The 21,636-nt window shown below is 37.0% G+C and overlaps 2 protein-coding genes across 8 annotated transcripts in view; both read right to left on the reverse strand.

Moving 5' to 3' along the window:
• Positions 1-340: 340 nt before the first annotated feature.
• On the reverse strand, positions 341-12,041 carry NRAS (NRAS proto-oncogene, GTPase). 2 transcript variants are annotated; one of them, XM_070745679.1, is made up of 6 exons: positions 11,928-12,041; positions 7,671-7,797; positions 7,024-7,202; positions 5,304-5,463; positions 4,726-4,849; positions 341-4,105 (listed from the first exon to the last, which is right to left on the reverse strand). In XM_070745679.1, the coding sequence occupies exons 1-5, from the start codon at positions 11,987-11,989 to the stop codon at positions 4,730-4,732; spliced, it is 648 nt and encodes a 215-aa protein (XP_070601780.1). In that variant the 5' UTR covers positions 11,990-12,041; the 3' UTR covers positions 341-4,105; positions 4,726-4,729. The 2 variants fall into 2 exon arrangements, with proteins under 2 accessions (XP_070601780.1, XP_070601781.1); XM_070745680.1 differs by having other exon boundaries at positions 11,732-11,970.
• A 6,345-nt stretch (positions 12,042-18,386) lies between these two features.
• The window catches only part of CSDE1 (cold shock domain containing E1), a 41,454-nt gene continuing 38,204 nt past the window's right edge, over positions 18,387-21,636 (reverse strand). For all 6 annotated transcript variants that reach the window (XM_070745683.1, XM_070745681.1, XM_070745685.1 and 3 more), the window contains one exon: positions 18,387-19,676. In XM_070745683.1, the coding sequence (XP_070601784.1) occupies positions 19,629-19,676 (48 nt within the window). In that variant the 3' untranslated portion in view covers positions 18,387-19,628. The remainder of the gene's footprint in view (positions 19,677-21,636) is intronic.

The raw sequence follows: 21,636 nt of genomic DNA on the forward strand, positions 1-21,636 counted from the left end.
GGGGGGAAAAGGTGTGTTTTATAATCTAAAAAATACTGTATATTTCTGCCATTCTACAATACCAACAAAGTATTTTTTTTAAGTTTCCAAACATTTAGCTAAAGATTTGTGACTGACCACAAGAAGATTTGGGACTACTTTACTGAACAATCTAAGAATCTGACCAGGCTAAAATGTACTGTAATTATTCAAAGATTTCAAAGTGTTTTGAAGGTGGTCCACCCATTTGAAAAGGATTCACCTTGTATATTTACAGGCTCTAGAGATTAGGAATTACCCACATTTCACAACAATATAAAGTAGTGGATGTTGTTTCTGACTCAAATACTGAACAAATACGCCAAAGAAATATTTATATATTTTAGGGGGGGGGCAGTGTTTGCTTAAACACATTCAAAAATGATTACATTACAATGGAATTATACTTAGTGCTTTGACAATATGTCAACCTTTAACATTTAGTGGTCTGGAAATCCAGAGAGAAAGTTCATGAAATACCACACAATGGAAACATGGCCCATTTTTTAAAAATCCACATAGCGTCTATTGCCCCATATTAACTGTGGTATTCAGTTAAAAATAAACATAACTAAAAGTGAAATGAAGTGTTACAGCAAATATTACAGCATTCTTAAAATAAGTCACTTTGTTATCCAAAGAAAAATAAATTGAGAGAATAGCAGCTCCAGAAGTTAAGAATTATTTTTAGCTGCCTCTGAATTATGATCAGAATCTTGACTTGATATTTTATGCACACATAAATAACATGGTATTTTTAAAATCTCTCTAATGAAGTTTGACTCCTGATAATTATATGTCAATAATATGTTGGATTTTTTTTGGCTAAGTAGTCTTGTGATACTAACTCCATTCAACCCTGCTTAGCTTTTCTAAAATCAGCCACAGTTGGCAAATTGCTGTCACTTGCTGTGATTGGGAATTTCTAATTGTACATATATTTCCAAGGATTTGAATTTATTAGGCAATAAAGGCACTTTGTTTTCAAACAGTCCAAATGTATCTTACCAAAGTTTTGAGATCAATATAGGTATTTTAAAAAAACAAAAAGATAGCAGGTAACGTAAGAAACTGACCATAAGATTCAGTGGATCAATTACATTTTCATGTGGGCACAAATATTTCTGAAACAGTATATTAAACATTCTGAAACATTAAACAAGACAATCCATACATGACACAGCAGACAACTTACAGAAACCATTCATCCTGTGAAGAAAACCATTTTCTTTAAAAAGGATCAACATTTTGTCTAGGTTTGTATATTATTATCCTGCTGTATCAGGCATATCCTTCTAGTAATTGAAAATGTTGAGCAGATTAAACACTGTAATCTTGTTTTCTTTTCAACAGTCCAGTAAAATTAATATATGTGGCACCTACAACAAATTATTAGTGTAATTTTAACAGCATTATTATAATCAGTTAAAAGAAAAACAAGGACCTATAATTGGAAGCCCAGGTTGCTATTTTTTTTCCATATATAATTTTTAATGTTATGAAGAGAGTAAACTGAAAATCCAACTTGTTTTGGAAAGGGCTTCTGCAGATTTATATGAATCAGTTAGATTTTTCTTCTAAAATAACAACATACCTGATCAGATAAGGAACATGACTGTGAAAGTTATTTTGAAATACCACTTTTTAAATCTGAAACCAACAGACATTATTAGCGTGTATCTACTCTTATTCAAAAACTGTGCAGTTATTTTAGTTATACATCTATTCATGATACTTTGAGCAATAATTCTAAAGAAATAATCTGTGTGCTTGCTTTCCTAAATTCCCTAATATAGATAGTCCTTGACTTACAACCATTTATTTAGTGACTATTCAAAGTTACAGCGGCAATGGAAGAAGTGATTTAAACTCTCTTAAACTGCTTAGCAATAGAAATGTTGGGCTCAATTGTGGCTCTAAATCAAGGATTATGCATATATGAGATTTAGTTCATATTTGTCACTGCTGTGTTTTTCTTCAAGTTCTCCATTGAATCCCCTTTTTACTTAGTGCTACAGAAAGAGACAAACAATGATATGGCGAGGACAGCTGACTATTCATGAATAATACATTGTTGTGGCCAGGTTAGCTACTTCAACACCCATTGCATATAATACAAATGTAACTGGAGGAAATTTCAAGAATTGAAAGACAGTAAGAATTACAAATGTTACCAACTTTTAGATTAAGTAAACAGGTATTTGAAAATTGCTTCCATCACCCAAATTAGCTGATTTCACCTACCGTACTTCATTCTACAACTGCTTCTTAGGCAGCAGTAAAACATATGAACACATTGTTGTATGGTCCTATGTAATGCTGTATGAAATTAGCTTCAAATCAAGTGTATCTGAAATGATCCCTTAAGCTATATATTTAGAAAATAATATGCCAACTTTCTTACTTGGTGATTAGGTAATTTTGATTAAGTCGGATAGTGGTTTTCTATCCAACTTAAAATGTATGCAGTAAAATGGCAATATTTGTAAACCAATAAACCACTTAATGACCACAAACGCAATTTCTATTGAAGTCATTTCTGTGCTTCAATAAACAACATCAATCAGATACATAAAACAGTCACACACAGACAGCTTTTATATCACCTCACATCATTTTAAGCATCTACTTTCAGTGAAGGCAGTTCACTCACTCACTCACTTGAAAGTGAGATGATACACATACATGGGATTCAGAACCAGATTTTGGATGCATCATATAAATAGTAATCCAATCAACTACTCCTCTGCATTAGAAAAAGGAAAACTCACAGCTCCTTTTCTTTTATGATAGAGGTATGGAGGCTATTGAGTAATCCAGCTCCATATTTTGTAAAGAGAAATGTATAGTATAAATTTAATCCTACTTTTAAGCAGCAGGAAAATTAAATTCATTCTCTACTCCTCTAATTCCATTTAACCCTAGCTCTTCACCTCTAGTTTCACTGCACAGCAGTAGCCTGGAGAGAGCTTTCAAAATGAATAACGCCAATGAAGTTGACTCCCTAAGTACATTTCTTCGCTAGTAAGCCTAAAGACACTGTGCTTGACAAAGGTATCAAATGAGTAAATAGGTTTAGCTAAAAATAGAAGTGCAGAAATAGCTGGGATAAAACAGATGTTTTTTTCTACTTCCCATAGTCATGTTTTATGACTGATAATGGAGTAACAGCTATTGACAATATCCACAGCTAATAAGTGGTCCTGATGGCAACACCAGTACCTTCAAGCACAAGGTAAATGGAATGTATTATATTTAAAACTGGAAAATAGCAATTGATTGCTATTTCCTCCAGAGAATCTTAATCTCAAAGTGCTTTTCAGCCAATGATGCGAGGAACTCTGACGACAAAGACCAGGGCTAGTAAATACCTTCTGAAAAAGTTCCCACATACAGTTCATTGGGAAGCCCAAATAGGAGGATAAGACAATAAAGCTGAGCATAGATAATACTGGGTTAACACAGACCAATGAACAGAGTCAGCTTTAGACATTCAGGATATGTCATATAGGAACCAGAGCTGCAACCAGCATGATAAGGCTTAAGGTCTAGTTTGCCTTTGTAAAGAGGCACTTGATAATCAAATCGTTTTATAAAAAGGCCAGAATTAAAGAGGTTAGACTAGATGTGTTTAACCCAATGTACAATAGGAACATTTAAGTACATAGTATAGGAAATATTAACCTTGTTTAAAATGGTGTACAAGAAATCAAGCATAATGTTACCATATAATGCCATGCAATGGCTTTTTCGGAATAACACGATCACAATTCATTCCAGCCTTCTTTCCAGAAAATGAGATGTTATTTCTTTCAAGGCATTTGGCCTCTATAGTTCCCATATAATCAGTTTCTCTGTTTGAACCTACCCAAGAAAGGAAAGTGGAATATCCCACACGTAACATATGAGATTTTCTTTGCATGCTCAACTGAGCAAAGAGGTAGATGTTCAGAAACAGTATCTTCTGGTGCTGATAGAATGTTTTAGTATTGGCAACTTGCATGATACTGGCCAAGGCATCGTCATGAAATGCAACACAGTGGAATTAAGATTCGACTTTGAACTTGGATGGATGATTCAAAGGCAGCTGAAATAGATAAATAGGTTTTGTTAGTTCTGTTTTATTAGACATAAAATATTATTAGCAGATTTGTCTCAGAATGCCTCTCCAAAATCCAAGAAGACCTACATATTTAATTCTGATTTCAAGACACTGAACTAGTGCATGACAATATAAAATATAGGCAACTGAAATTTCAGAGGCCGATAGGCTTACAAGCACACATGTCTTATCATCAGGACTAAAATTTTCATTTTGAAATTTGATACCAATTGCATCAACTTCAATTGATGCAACATAATAAACTTCAATTGATGCAACATAATAAAGCAACATTGTCTACCAGTAATGATGAGAGTTCCAAGCAGTTTTTGCTAAGCCCTTTAACATAAATGAGTTTTGTAAAGGCATATACAGGGTCTTAGCAGCTTGATGACAGAAAAGGATATACATTTCAAATTGTCTTCAAAATACCCAAGAGTTCAAAAATGTTATATAATATCTCAATGTTTCTCACCATTGGTGACTTTACGATCTGCGGACTTCAACTCCCAGAATGTGCTGGCTCTGGAATTCTGGGAGTTGAAGTTAAATCTTAAAGTTACCATGACTGAGAAAATCTGCTGTACCATATTTGTCAATCCTACCTCATCACATCACAAGACACGACACCCCCATGCAGCCTTGATTCCCATCTTCACTACTGTTGAGTCTTTTCATTCGATACTGACGGATTTCTCTAACCAATGTATAAAAAGCATCTTCAACACCCTAAATGGAAAGTTGAGAAATATATGGTCTTAAGCAAGTAAATTATTTCCTATACATTATTTTCTCACATTCCTCTTAAAAACCTCTATGCTGAATTTAATGTTCTTCATTAATGTTAAGAATCCTCCTCTGTTCTTAAAACATCCCAAACTGTTTCTTACACAGCTATTCATAATTAAAAATAAAGAAAACCTAAATGCATAAGAAGTTATTAAGTAACAGAAAACATTTAGGGAAGTGGACTACATTTCTTCAAAATTCAGCTACTGGATTAATAATTAATATAAATATGCAAACAGGACTAGACAACGTGGCTCTTAGAAATTAAAAACTGAAATAGTCTACGCATAGGTTTTAATGTTATATCTTCCTTCTCAATCAGATTTGTCCATATACCTAACAATAACACTCGCTATTTTCTTAAGATATGAGCAGAAATGCAAGAATTCATTACCTGTCTTGTTTTGGCAGATGTCTCAATGAATGGAATACCGTAGCTCTTTGCTACTTCGTGAGCCTGCTTGGTGTCTACTGTTCTTGTTGGTAAATCACATTTGTTTCCCACTAAAACCATTGGTACATCTTCTGAATCTTTCACTCTTTTAATTTGCTCTCTGGGGAAAGATACGATAGGGGGGAAAATGAATCTTTCTGGGGAAAGATATAAAGTTAATGGGAGAGTGAACACATACTTTTTGTGCTCTTTTCTGACACTGTTTCTTCTATCATTGATGAACAATCCAATCAAGATAAAACTGATATCTGCCTCTGACTAATGAAAAGACTTGAGGGAATTATTCTGCCAAATTAATACCCTCTATCAAGGGAATTATCCAATATTATATTGCATTATTTTCTAGATAAAAGGGGATAGAAATGAAAGCAAATTTACCTGCTATTATGCTAGTAAAATACTGAGGTTGAAAAAATATCCTTCAAGTCTATTTTATGTTTAACTTTATATGTATATACACAGTATGAGACCGCCTTCTGCCGCACGAATCCCAGCGACCGGTTAGGTCCCACAGAGTGGGCCTTCTCCGGGTCCCGTCAACAAAACAATGTCGCTTGGCGGGGCCCAGGGGAAAAGCCTTCTCTGTGGCGGCCCTGGCCCTCTGGAATCAACTCCCCCCAGAGATTAGAATTGCCCCCACCCTCCTTGCCTTTCGTAAGCTCCTTAAAACCCACCTCTGCCGTCAGGCATGGGGGAATTGAGATATTCTTTCCCCCTAGGCCTTTATAATTTATGCATGGTATGTTTGTTTGTATGGATGTTTAGTTTTATAATAAGGGTTTTTTAGTTGTTTTTAGTATTGGATTTACATGATGTTTTTTATTACTGTTGTTAGCCGCCCCGAGTCTACGGAGAGGGGCGGCATACAAATCCAATAGATAGATAGATAGATAGATAGATAGATAGATAGATAGATAGATAGATAGATAGATAGATAGATAGATAGATAGATAGATAGATAGATAGATAGATAACTAAATATTTATAAATTATTTAATTATAAATAAATTAAATTACAAATAAATAAATAAATAAATAAATAAATAAATAAATAAATAATGTAACCCTGGGCTGAGGCCTATTCTAAACCAGGCTGTGCAAACAATGGGCAAGTGTGCGCACGAAGCTCTACTTGCATGAGTGCCGGGCAAACGCTCATATGCGCTCCACTCAGAGTGAAATAGAGCTTTGCATGTGAGCACTCTCTGCTCAAGCGCCTTCCACTAACATGAACGGAATTTTGTGCATGAGCACTAGTGCCTGCCAGTCACGAGTGGAGTTTCATGTGTGAGCGCAAAGTGGAGCTTCCTGTGTGGAGTTTGCACACAAAGCTCCATTCGCATGAGCGGAGTGTGTGCAGACCCACTTCTACCAATGGAGCTATGCACATGTGCGTGTGTGAACCTGTCACTCATATGCCCTCACCTGTGCCAGGCCACCAAGGTGGAAAGGGCGGGCATCGCTGTTCTAATCCATTCAATAAACAGATGTTCTTAATCTACCACAACTAGTGTCCAGTACATTTTCAGAGTTGTATTTGGCACCAGTATACAACATTGAGTAAAACATCTCAGCAGTTACTAATCATTGACTGAATAATCACCTCTCTTTTAAAACTATGATAGCTAATGGACACTGATCACTGGTAAGGAGAACTTACCTGTAAAGATTTATATCTGCAAATGATTTGCTGTTGTTAATGGCAAACACACAAAGAAAGCCTTCCCCAGTTCTCATATATTGGTCCCTCATGGCACTATATTCCTCCTGTCCTGCTGTATCCAGGATGTCTAGCAAACAAGTCTCTCCATCAATAACAACTTGTTTGCGGTAAGAATCCTATGGAAAATCAATGCAGTTTCAAAAGTAAATATGCAATCATTCAATGTTAATGAGCAAAACTATTTTGGAAATTATAATCGAGATAAGATGAGAAAGGGTAGAGAATCATATCTTAAATTTTCAAAATTCAGTTAACTAAGTAAACATTATGTTCATATTTAATTTCCTCCCGTTTTAATTTTTTTACATCACCTCAGCTTCTTTTGTGACATGGTTTATAACATCAAAACTTAATATGGCTGTTTGATTGTTTATCCTTACTTTTATTCTACAAGATCTTCTGCCGCATGCTTCCTTAACAAGTCTTTTCCATTTAATTTTTGAAGGCATTGAAAATAAATGTCAGAGGACAGTGATTGATGCCAAAAAGTGATAAACAAAATGTTTTATCAGCTTACATAAATAGAATGAAAAGGACATAAACACATTTAGTATGCTAAGATGTTAATGCTCTCAAAGCCTTACCTCAATAGTAGGATCATATTCATCTACAAAGTGATTCTGGATAAGCTGGATGGTCAGGGCACTTTTTCCAACACCCCCAGCTCCTACTACCACCAGTTTGTACTCAGTCATTGCCTTCCTCAGGGTCCTGTTGGTAACACAAATATATATTATTCTATGTACAAATCACCCTCCATTAAAATATCCTATATAACAAGAATGCACACTGCCTTGAAAAGAGGCACAGATGAATGGTATATAAATTTGATAATAAAATATACTTCAATGTTACATTTAAAAAGTAATTAGGAACAATACAAAATAAAACTCAATTCGCTTATCCAATCATATTAATAACAATGACCATTTTATTGCAAGTATAAACAATTTTAGCAACTTATCACCTCTTAAAATACAACAAAAATCTCATCTCATCTCTTATTTTCTTAATCTCTTATCTTTGCAGTTTATATTATTCTCACTCTTTCCCTTATTTATTTATTTATTTATTTATTTATTCAATTTTTATGCCACCCTTCTCCTTAGACTCAGGGCGGCTTACAACATCTTAGCAATAGCACTTTTTAACAGAGCCAGCCTATTGCCCCCACAATCTGGGTCCTCAATTTTACCCACCTCGGAAGGATGGAAGGCTGAGTCAACCTTGAGCCGGTGATGAGATTTGAACTGCTGACCTACAGTCAGCTTCAGTGACCTGCATTACAGCACTCTACCTGCTGTGCCACCCCGGCATCATTGATTAATTGATACCTGGCACATTTCTTGGATAGACTGGAATAAAAAAGGATTCATTTACATATCCAGATCTTCCATTCTTTTAGGACAGATATGGAAAATATAGTCTATAGGCTGTATTATAGCATCCCAAAATTATCCTATCAAGTTTCCATGCAAATTATTTATTTACAGGGATACAACAATTTTGTTTTATAGAATTATGCATAAGAATAGAAGCAAAAATGTTCAACTCAAAAGAAAAACAAAGAAAAATAAGGTTCACGTTGTTAAAAGATTGACCATTCCTAATGTGGATGTTTAAGAGTTTAGAATGCAGAACAGTATTCCCCAGGACTACATGGGACAAGTGTCATGAAAAGCTAAGAAGTACCTTATCACTTCCTGGGCAGATCCTGCAAGTAGGATTTTTTTTTAAAAAAAAGGTATCCCAAATGCCCAAACCTGAATCAATTGAAGTGATGGTCAATATCTGCTTTTGATATTAGTACATATGCTTCCTATAGCTCTCCTGGCAAATGAATTCCTATCAGGATAACAATTTCAGCAATAAATCAAGAGTTGTATTTTATCCCATTTCCTCAAGATGTTCCAGAGTTTTCCAAATGGGGGCAGCACTTGTCCTAAATTTCTGGGACAGCTTCTTTCTGTTTAAGCATGTACAGGTATACACCACAACCTTATTCAAGATTTTGGGACTTCCTCTCTTCATCAAAGTCATCAATCTATCCAGCCCATTCAATCCCATTTTCCCTAACTACGGTAGATACTACTACTTATGAAGATTTTTTCCCTCTCTCTCTCTGACCTAGCAAGAATAGAGTAGAGTAGAATAGAATCAGAAATAGAGTCGGAAGGGACCTTGGAGGTCTTCTAGTCCAACCCCTGCTTAGGCAGGAAATCCTACGTCACTTCAGAAAAATGGTTATCCAACATCTTAAAAACTTCCATTTACAACTTCTGGAAGCAAGTTGTTCCACTGATTAATTGTTCTAACTGTAATGAAATTTCTCCTTAGTTCTAAGTTGCTTCTCTCCTTGTTCAGCTTCCACCCATTGCTTCTTGTTCTACCTTGAGCTCAGGTGTTTTGGAGAATAGTTTGACTCCTTTGCGGCAGCCTCTGAGATATTGGAACACTGCTATTATGTAATTCCCTAGTCCTTTTTTTCATAAGGCTAGACATATCAAGTTCCAGCAAGCGTTCTTCATATGTTTTAGCCTGCGGTCTCCTAGTCATCTTTCTTGCTCTTCTTTGCTCTCCTTCTAGAGTCTCAACATCTTTTTTACATTGTGGCTCCCAAAATTGAAAGCAGTATTCCAAGTGTGGCCTTACCAAGGCTTTATAAAGTGGTATTAACACTTCACGTGATCTTGATTCTATCCCTCTGTTTATGCAGCCAAGATCTGTGTTGGTTTTTTTGGCAGCTGCTGCACACTGCTGGCTCATATTTAAATGATTGTCTACTAGGGCTCCAAGATCCCTCTCACAGCTACCACTATTAAGCAGGTACCATATATACTATACCTGTGCATTTTGTTTTCTTCTAGAACCTTATTTTTTTCACTGTTGAATTTCATTTTGTTAGATAGTGCACAATGTTCAAGTCTGTCAAGATACTTCTGTATCTTGAGCCTATCTTCTGGAGAGTTGGCTATTCCTGCCAGCTTAGTATTACCTGCAAATTTGATGAGTTCTCCATCTATCCCCTTGTCTAAGTCATTGATGAAGATGTTGAAAAGTACTGGGCCTAAAACAGAGCCTTGGGGTACTCCATTACATAATTCCCTCCATGTAGATGCAGTTCCATTGAGGACTACACGTTGAGTGCGGTTAGTATCATATAATGTAATACATATAATAGATAATATATTATAATATAATGTAATGTAATATAATTATAATATAATATAATGCCTTAAATTCAGATCTGGAGTCCAGCAAAATAAAGTATCCCTCTTTCTACCCCAGTTACTCAAATTGGCAAAACTATATCAAGTCACTTTGACATAAAATTCAACCAAAACAAATTTGCTCTTCAAGATTACAGTTGCAAAATTTTAATAAGCACCCAAAAGGAAAAAAAATGTTTGTGACTTGTTTTAACCTAAACACAGAAAGATAACACAGGAACAATTGACCTGAACCCAATTCCTAACTATAAGGCATACTAAATATATTGTTAGCCTTCCTGCTAAATAATTACGTACATCAGTGGCATACTTTGTATTGACCCTGTGATATTATAACTTCTACACTGGCAATCTCTGGGCAATTTACATATATCGGATTGCACTGACGGCAGAGAGATTCGAATTCATATTGTTGCCAAGAAAGAAAAATATTTGGCAGCCTTATGGTAAATGGACAATCTCATATGTGTGTGTGTGTGTTTGTGTGGTGTATGTATATGTATGTATATGTGTGTGCGCGTATAGATATATGTATATGTAAATTGTTGTGAGTTTGGGGTTTCCCCCCTGTAATATTTTGAGTGTCTTTGCGACATTTCGGCAAAATCACATTTGCCATCATCAGGCTGAAGTTATGGGCTTTGTGCTGCTCTGAATATTCAAACTTCAGCCTAATTATAACTTCAGCCTAATTATGGTGAATGTGATTTCGCCTAAATGTTGAAAAAGCCACTCAAAATATTACACGGAGAAAAACCCGAACTCACAACAATCTACATACATATGCCCATGAAAATCTAGGAAAAGATAGATAGATAGATAGATAGATAGATAGATAGATAGATAGAGACAGACAGACAGACAGACAGACAGACAGACAGACAGACAGACAGACATATAGATATATAGCATTGGAGTATTACCGAGACAGGAAATACGGTTTCCTTAAGACCAGGAACTTTTCAAAGGCAAACCTTGTTTTACCTTAGGGCTGTCTATCAACCTAACCACAATGGCTTGTAAACCAACAGTTTATTCCTGAGTCCTTCGAGAGTGGGCGGCATGGAAGTGGAATAAAATAGAATCATGTCAGCTACGGTTTTGAGCTATAAAAACCAGATACCGTGGCGTTGAACCAAACAGAGCGCAAGCCAGCCTTTGCCGACCAGCTCCCGGTAAGCTGTCTTAAGGCTGCACTAAGCCCTCAAGATCCCAGTCGGAGAATAAGGACCCTCGCAGGACCACCACCACCACCATCCTTCTGCTTGCTCCCACCCACCCCCCAGACAGCTGAGCGGCAAGAAAGGCTTTCCCTCAAGGGGCATATCCCGCCCGTCGGGCACCGTCGAGGCCAGGGAGACGGGATTCGAGCGGGAGCGACGGACACACCCAACTCGGTATAGCAAATACTGTACCTTCCAAGGCAGCGCCTCTCTCAACGGCGGCTGGGGGTCGAGGAGAGAGACCGCTGTCTCTCCCGACAGGCGTGCGCCGTCCCCGCGCTTCCTCCTACCTCAGACTCGGAGAGAAAGGGCTTCAAAGTGAGAGAGACCACCACCACCCTCCCTCCGTGCCCAACGGCTGGCAACTTCAGTATGAACCTCCACTTACTTCACTTCCAGCCTTCGCGGTCGCCGGAACGCCCTTCCGACGTAGCATGGAGCTGACGTCATCAGCCGGTGCCGGAGCTGGTGTGGGGGCTCTGCCCGGAGAAGACTAGAGCGTCGCCTCTGGTCTGCAACAATTCGCTATACGGAGGCTCGCTATCCGAATTGGAGAGGTTAGGGGTATGTTGCTGAAAAGAGCCCTTGGGGGGGGGGGATTTACTCCCAGATTAAAGGTTCCCCTGCTGTCTTCCTGGAACTTCCAGAGGGGTGTGCGAAAGAATCATAGAGTTGGAAGGGACCTCCAGGGTCATCGGGTCCAACCCCCTGCTCAATGCAGGATACATTAAACCAGGGGTCCCCAAACTATGCAACTTTAAGACTTGTGGACTTCAATTTTCAGGGAGAATTCTGGGAGTTGACGTCCACAAGTCTTAAAGTTGCCTAGTTTGGAGACCTCTGCATTAAATCATCCCAGAAAGATGACTGTCCAGTCTCTGTTTGAAGACCTCCAGTGAAGGCGAGCCCACCACCTCCTGTGGCAAACTGTTCCACTGGTTTATCACCCTTACTGTTAGAATTTTTTTTTTTCTGATATCTAATCTAAATCTACTCCCTTGCAGTTTCATTCCATTGTTTCTAGTCCTTCCATGTGCTAATGAGAACAATGCTGATCCCTTGGCTCTGTGACAGCCCTTCAGATATTTGTAGACAGTTGACAGCCCTTCAGAGGACAGTTGTGCTACTGTCCTCTTTTATCATTACTTTTTACTTATGTTTAGAATAGAATAGAATTCTTTATTGGCCAAGTGTGATTGGACACACAAGGAATTTGTCTTTGGTGCATAGGCTCTCAGTGTACATAAAAGAAAAAGATACATTTGTCAAGAATCATGTGGTACAACACTTAATGATTGTCACAGGGGTCAAATGTGTAAAGAAGAAACAATATTAATGAAAATTTTAAGCAACAAGTTACAGTCATACAGTCCTAAGTGGGAGGAAATGGGTGATAAGAATGATGAGAAAAAACTAGTAATAATAGTAGTGCAGACTTAGTAAATAGTTTGGCAGTGTTGAGGGAATTATTTAAGTTTAAGTTTATTGGATTTATATGCCGTCCCTCTCTGAGGATTCAGGGCGGCTTACAACATACAAAAGAGACTATAAATCGGAATCCAAATAATTAAAATTCAAAGTTACAACTAAAGAACCAATTAAAATACATATGTAAGCATTCAATCATCAAACTGATTTGTTTAGAAGAGTGATGGCATTCGAGAAAAAACTGTCTAGTTGTCTTGGTATGCAGTACTCTGTAGCAAGGGTTTGATGGTAGGAGTTGAAACAGCTTACATCTAGGTTGCAACGGGTCAGTAAATATTTTCACAGCAGTTATGATTATCCTCTGAAGTCTGTATACATACCACTACCTCATACATGTTTGACAAATAAATAAATAAATAAATAAATAAAACTTACGGCAGACTTCCCCAGGCTGCCCCACAGGCCTGGCTAGAATACCCAACTAGCACAAAACATCAGATTTTGAAGTGCAACACAAAAATTGTGCAGTCAGCTTACTGTAGGTCTGTCTGTTGCCCATGAAACCCACTACTGTGAAATCAATAAAGTCTGACGGTTGTGTTCTGAGTGTGTAAATGCACCGCACCTACATCAGAGCTCATGGGATTTTGGCAATAGTGTGTTGGCTTGTCAGGTAGTATTACTGTTCTTAGGTTTATTTTATTTATTTATTTGTCAAACATGTATAGCATAGTAGTAGTTTGTAGAATCATAAGTAAAAAGTAATGATAAAAGAGAACAGTATGACAGAGATGATAGGCACAGTTTTGCGCTTATGCACACCCCTTACAGACCTCTTAGAAATGAGGAGAGGTTTACTGTAGACAGTCTAAGGTTAGTTTTTGGGGTTTGGGGGAAGAAACCAGAGTCAGGCAGTGCGTTCCAGGCATTGATCACTCTATTGCTGAAGTTGTATTTTCTGCAGTCAAGTTTGGGGTGGTTTACATTGTTTGAATCTATTACGTGCTCGTGTATTACTATGGTTGAAGGTGAAGTAGTCATTAACAGGAAGGACATTTCGGTATATGATTTTATGAACTACATTTAGATCAGATTGGAAGTGACATAGTTGTAAATTGTTTAATCCCAGTATTTCAAGTCTGGTGGAATAATGTATTTTGTTGCTTGTATTTTGTTTTGTTTGTAAAGAATAGTATGAGAATGCTTAAAACTAGGCATTGCTTGTGGTCATAGTATACCGGCTGAAAGGTGACAAAATATTTCCTTTTCTTTAATACGGAATATTTAACAAGAAGAGTCCTTCACTCCTCCTCGCAACAAAATTACCTTATTCCACCAGACTTGAAATACTGGGATTAGACAATAACACTTACTAGGCTTGAATTTCAGAACATTTGTGCAATTCAACAGTAAATAGGAAGACTTAGCTTTACTAGATAAATGGTCAAAGCAATGGAAACTGCAGTTTAATGTTTCCAAATGTAAAATAATGCACTTGGGGAAAAGGAATCCTCAATCTGAGTATTGTATTGGCAGTTCTGTGTTAGCAAATACTTCAAAAGAAAAGGATTTAGGGGTAGTGATTTCTGAGTCTCAAAATGGGTGAACAGTGCAGTCAGGCAGTAGGGAAAGCAAGTAGGATGCTTGGCTGCATAGCTAGAGGTATAACAAGCAGGAAGAGGGAGATTATGATCCCGCTATATACGTAGAATGCTGGTGAGACCTCATTTGGAATACTGTGTTCAGTTCTGGAGACCTCACCTACAAAAAGATATTGACAAAATTGAACAGGTCCAAAGACGGGCTACAAGAATGGTGGAAGGTCTTAAGCATAAAACGTATCAGGAAAGACTTAATGAACTCAATCTGTATAGTCTGGAGGACAGAAGGAAAAGGGGGGACATGATCGAAACATTTAAATATATTAAAGGGTTAAATAAGGTCCAGGAGGGAAGTGTTTTTAATAGGAAAGTGAACACAAGAACAAGGGGACACAATCTGAAGTTAGTTGGGGGTAAGATCAAAAGCAACATGAGAAAATATTATTTTACTGAAAGAGTAGTAGATCCTTGAAACAAACTTCCAGCAGACGTGGTAGATAAATCCACAGTAACTGAATTTAAACATGCCTGGGATAAACATATATCCATCCTAAGATAAAATACAGAAAATAGTATAAGGGCAGACTAGATGGACCATGAGGTCTTTTTCTGCCGTCAGACTTCTATGTTTCTATGTTTCTAAGACATAGGTGTGTGTTGTTGTGGACAGGTAGTCCTTATGCAAGGACCACTTGTTTAGCAACCAGTTACAGTAGTGCTGAATCAGACTTCCAATTGCCCCCCTCCCACTTACCACCATTCAAGGATCCTTGTATTGCATGTTCATGATCCAGGTGCTTGGATACCTGCTTGCAATTGCAGCATTCCAGGTGGGCGATCACAGTTTGCAACCCTCACTACCTGTTTCTGACAAGAAAGGTCAACAAGGAAGCTGGCAAGAGGTTGTAATTGTGTGATATTGCAATTAAAAACCACGTGTTGATGTTAGCAACTGGAACTACCAGAATTGCTGGAATCAGTGTGGTTGCATCGCATTGTTTTATGACCACGTTGCTTAATGATAGAGTTTCAGGTTCCAATTAACTGTTGTTAACCAAGGACTAACTTTAATACATGTATCAGTAAATATGTAACAAATACTTGTACTGAGATTAGAGATGTGTTGATTAGGGATGTAAACGTGCATGTACTTTCACATGTAGACAGTGCTGTACAAGTAGTCCTTGATTTACAACCATTTGTTTAGTAACCATTCAAATTTATAACAGCATTGTAAAACAGTGAAAAAAGTGAGTTTTTCACATTTACAACCATTGCAGCATTTCCATGCTCATATGATCCAAATTCAGATGTTTGGCAACTAGTATGTACTGTATTTATCATGGTTGCAGTGTCCCGGGGTCATGTGACCACCTTTTGCGACCTTCTGACAAGCAAAATCAATGGGGAAGCCAGGCTCATTAAAATCTGTTACTAACAACTGCAGTGATTAACTTAACAACTGTGGCAAGAAAAGATTGTAAAACGGACAAAATTCATTTAACAAATGCCTTGCTTACCAACAGAAATTTGGGGGCCAATTGTGGTTGTAAGACCAGGACTAACTATATTGTTGACTGAAAAGTTGCATGATTTTCATCAAATGCTTGATGGATTTTACGATGTAAATTAAATGGCATGGTGTAATATATGTATTGTTGTTCATCTGAGGTTGCATTTGCCTACTAAGAATTGCTAAGGCCCAGATGATTTTTATTATATCCTAATACATAAAACCACAGAACTCAAGGAGGGTGTATTTTGGGCGTCCTCCTCGATCCACAGCTCACATTAGAGAAACATCTTTCAGCTGTGGCGAGGGGGACGTTCGCCCAGGTTCGCCTTGTGCACCAGTTGCGACCCTACTTGGACCGGGAGTCACTGCTCACGGTCACTCATGCCCTCATCACCTCGAGGCTTGACTACTGTAACGCTCTCTACATGGGGCTACCTTTGGAAAATGTTCGGAAACTTCAGATCGTGCAGAATGCAGGTGCGAGAGCAATCATGGTCTTTCCCAAATATGCCCATGTTACACCAACACTCCGCAGTCTGCATTGGTTGCCGATCAGTTTCCGGTCACAATTCAAAGTGTTGGTTATGACCTATAAAGCCTTTCATGGCACCGGACCAGATTACCTCAGGGACCGCCTTCTGCTGCACGAATCCCAGCGACCAGTTAGGTCCCACAGAGTGGATCTTCTCCGGGTCCCGTCAACTAAGCAATGTCGCCTGGCGGGACCCAGGGGAAGAGCCTTCTCTGTGGCGGCCCCGGCCCTCTGGAACCAACTCCCCCCAGAGATTAGAACTGCCCCCACCCTCCTTGCCTTTCTTAAGCAACTTAAAACCCACCTCTGCCGCCAGGCACGGGGGAATTCAGATCCTCTTTCCCCCTAGGCCTTTACAATTCTATGCATGGTATGTATGTATGTATGTTTGGTTTTTATATTAATGGATTTTTAATCATTTCTAATATCAGATTACTATTGTACACTGTTTTATTGTCGCTGTTAGCCGCCCTGAGTCTCCGGAAAGGGGCGGCATACAAATCCAATAAATAAATAAATAAATAAACAGTAATCCCTCATTTTTCGCGGGGGATGCATTCCAAGACCACCTGTGAAAAATGAATTTCCATGAAGTAGAGGAAAAGATAGGTTTTTTATTTATTTAAAGAGTATTTGGACTTTTAAAACTTACCCTTTGCATTAAACAGTCATTCTATAATGTTTCTCAGCTGGAACTACATGTGATATACTATCAGTTTCTTTAAGAGTACAGTAGTACTGTAGAAGAATTTTATGAATTTTTAATGGATTTAAAATTTTCAATGGATTTAAGCCCCCTTTGAAAACCAGTGAAATAGCGAATCCACAAAAGATGTGCCACAAAGTAGCGAGGGATTACTGTATACACATATGGGTTACTGGCAGAACTGTCTTTTCCCTATTACATGGCTTGTCCAGCCTGATTAGGCAGAGACTATGTTACAGACCCTTTCAGTTAAAGACTTCCAACTGGTAGGGTCCAGAAAGAGAACCTACTCTGCTTCCTCCCCTGCCCTTTGGAATTTTCTCCAAGAGATGATGTGGGCCTCTATTCTCACAGAAGCACACAATCTTGCAGTCAGCACTTTGAAGGTCTTCCTCTCAACCTTTTAAACTTTAATTTTTCTGTTTTTATTTTAGTTGCCTCCTATCAGTAGCGGATATATTGTTTTAATTGTACATTGCCCAGGATCATTCTATGAGATGGGCAGTTTCTAAATTTGATGTATAAAATAAATAAATTTCTGTCGCTGCACACTTTGAAAGTATCTTTCTGGGACTGAATCCAAAGCATAATCCTATTAAATTCGCTTCAGGCCACATCCAGAATTATTTTGATTCAGAATAAACAACATCTTCAAACTGAATTATTGTATTCGATATTTAATGCTAACATTATCAAGCCAAAATTTTGGATTACAGATAGCTCATAAGTTCAAATAATGCATATTTGGTTTAGCGCAAATTGTAAATTATACATATTTAATGCGACCCAATATTCATTTAATTGGATGCTAGTGCATGTGCAAATATGGTTGGGATTTTAGATGTTAATCTTCAAGTGTGCAAAATGGAGAAATGGAAGACTATCTGAGGAAAATATTACACGTTTAAAAAGAGGATTTTTCGAGTTACACTGCCTGGTCATAAATATGGGGGAAGTCTTGATTTTTATTCAGGATCTAAAATGTCTTCTGAAAACACAGGAACTGGCCAAGCAGGAAAGTGTGTGAAGAGATGTTTGTGAAAAAGTTACACGACAGAGGCAAATTTTCAAAATCAGTAAAACTTTATTCTATTTCCATTCTTTGCCATTAACAGAAAAATTGGAGAAAGCAATGTTTGTTTTACAAAGATAATGCATCTCCCAGAGAAGAAAAACCCTAAATTGAGAATAGAGGTAACATGGAAAAACACAGTACTGTCCTCTATTCAAAGTAAATAACTCCTGATCTTTTTGGTTAAAGTAATACTTAGACCAATCATTCAGTTTGCTTGCTTGATAAAGTGTGGCTGAGGGAGGGAAGGGATAGGGAGAGGGCCTGGAAGGAAGGGAGAAAAAAAAAGCACACAGACATCAACTATTTCACCTTGATGAAAGTCTCAATACAGCTATGGAAAGCCTAAGTATTCTTTTACAGTACACTGGGTGTTGGCTGCAAAAAAAATGTATTCACTTCAGGCACAAATTTTTAATTTTTTTTTAAATCAGTAAAATAAACCGGGTTTAGAAGCTGCAGTGTTGTAAGCAGCAAATTGTGCATTGTTTTAAATATCTTTAAGTTACCACACTGATGGCACACTTTATCCTTATGAAATTCTGCACTATGCATGCTAATTGCAGTTAATTAGAAAAAAACCTAGTCTACTTTGGAAAATATGTTCAATGAGATCTAGAAGATAGTTTTACTTGCTAAATGGATCTGGATTTAAATGAGACATTTAAAAAAATATTAACATTTGGCCATCAAATAAATGTCTGAGCACTCATATAGGATTCTATATAATACGGTTAGTATATCTATCCTCATATGAGCCTCAAAGCTGGATGAAAATGACAAGAAAACCAGCCTTTCTGCCTTGGAGAGGACAAAATAGTTGAGACCTAAGGCATAGTAATACCTTGGCAAAATTGAATTAAGGAAAATAGATGCATGTTGTGTCTATATATATATTTCTTTTCAGTGCAGAATTTCATAAGGTCTTCCAGAATAGAACTGTCTATAATATTTACTTAAAGAGGCAAAGTAGATTTGCAGTTACCAGTTGCTTTAAATGCACCATTCAAAAAGCTTCTAAAATGTGTTAATATAAGGCGCCACCTTAGGTTCTCCAGGATGCAACTGTGCATATTTTAAAACTGTTTCATAAATTTATTTTTAAACATAACATGAGGAAGGTGTTAAAACTGGTGTAATAGCTCCTTAGATTTTGGAAGGGATGAATACAAGGATATTCAGTACCCTTCACCAGACCCCACCCTTATTCCAATAATAGTTGCTTTGAGACCAGTTAGTCGATAACACCAGCTTGACGAATCTTTCTCTCTGTACCAAATCCCTGTAAATGGCAAAATATATCATGAGTTTTAATTGAATGTTGAAATAACAGTGAAAGTCAAGACAAATATAGGCATCACATATATTCATTTTGCTACTGAGCTCACATTTTCCCCATTTTTTTCTTGTTTGTGTTTATGCTATCTTTTAAAATGCCTCAACACATTTGTGGACCTGATATTTCCTAAAATTAACCAAAAATTAATATAAAATGTTCCATACACTCCTGTTTTCAGGTTCTACTTAATGTTTTTTTCCCTGTTAAAATTGTCATGAGAAATTGCCTTTTTAATAGCCTCTGAACTGCCCAAAATATACATTTCTACTTTCAGGGAAAATTAATTATAGTTCTTTCCTAGAAACAAAGCTAAACCAAAAAAAAATAAATTGCAAAATACAAGGCAAATAAATACTGGTCAAGACCTAGTAACTTATATCTCTAATTGAAAATCTTTGAAACGTCATTTATGAATATACACGGAAAGATTGTATTGAGGTTTATTTGAAAACTAGAACTTATAGCACTTTTTGCTAGGAACAGTCTCTTCCAATATACAATGCCAGTTAAATGTAGCTCACCTCAGACCTAAATTCCTAAGACTAATAATTAGGACCCAAATGAATACTGAGGTCATTTTACACTAAGCGGGGTGGGGTGAAGAGAACAGGTAATGTGATTCACACATAAGTAGTAGTCAGCTTCTTATTCATGAAAAAGGGGAGCATTCCAAAAGTTGTACTTTTCTGGGATAAAAGACCAGAAGTCTTAATTCTGGATAAAGAGCTCAACATGAAGTGAAACATACTTGCTTAGCCAACTTGGAGCAAAGCATGATGGTTGCCAATATCCATTTACAAAAATGTCAAGGGAAAAACTGTAACCTTTCAGTGGGATATGGGAAGTCAGAAATCTATGCTGGTTTTTGCAGAATCATACCATGAATTCTAAATAACATACAAAATAAATACTAAAGAGAATAAAGTGATTATTTCATTGTATTTGCAGATCCTAGTAGGACCTGCCAACAAGAATTTGTGTCAGTTTAAGAGCTAAAGTGGACTGTATAGCATTGAAAAAAATTGAGACCAATTTTTAAAAAAGGTATCTGAGTGAAGAAATAATTTGCTCCATAGAAGAGAGCATTTTTAATAGGACAAAGTTCTCCAGCTTGATGAGTGGATATTATTGCTACCAAAAATACATAAAATGCTGCCTTTCCATAACACTTAAATGGGACAATAGCCATCGTCTCAATGAATTTCAATATTAGCAAAGGAATATTGATTATCAATATTAGCAAAGGAACAAGAAAAAAAGCTCCAGGATGGATTGGTAGATGTGCAAAAAGACAGATGCAAAACCTTTTATAAACTGCTTTATCAATGATTTGGGGGAAAAGGAAGGTATCTTCCACTGAAAAAAAGATGATCACACAGTATATCCTTTATTGAATGAAGAATCGACATTTGTTGTTTTAAATGAAACAAAAATGCCAAATATGAGGGAGGTAATCAAATTGTTCTTTTCAGAGAAAGTTTATAAAACTTTTCTATTTAGCTTTATAAATTCTCAGAGCTGTGGAGAAACAAAATAGTACAACACAAAGTTGGCATTTATTATAATCCTATTATAAACTGAAAAAACTTGGTGGGGATTGTTCCTACAATGCAGACATTTGCAAAAATGGGGCTTTAAAATGATGGCTTATGATGGGGAAGTCATGAATGACTGACAATAATTGTTTTTTAAAAGTGTGACATTAAAAAAAAGTAAACAAAAATTTAATAAAACAGTATTTAAGAAATATCAAAGTCCAAGGTCAAATATACTAATGTTTGATATACAGAAACAAAATGAGTTTGACGGGAACAAGAGTTAGTCACATGGATTGTAGAAGATAGCCTTCTACAAATAATTCTATAAGCTCTATAAGAAGGGTGCCAAACTCTTCACGTCATGT

The sequence above is a fragment of the Erythrolamprus reginae genome, chromosome 3 (assembly GCF_031021105.1).
Source record: "Erythrolamprus reginae isolate rEryReg1 chromosome 3, rEryReg1.hap1, whole genome shotgun sequence".
NCBI classification, from domain to species: Eukaryota; Metazoa; Chordata; class Lepidosauria; order Squamata; family Dipsadidae; genus Erythrolamprus; species Erythrolamprus reginae.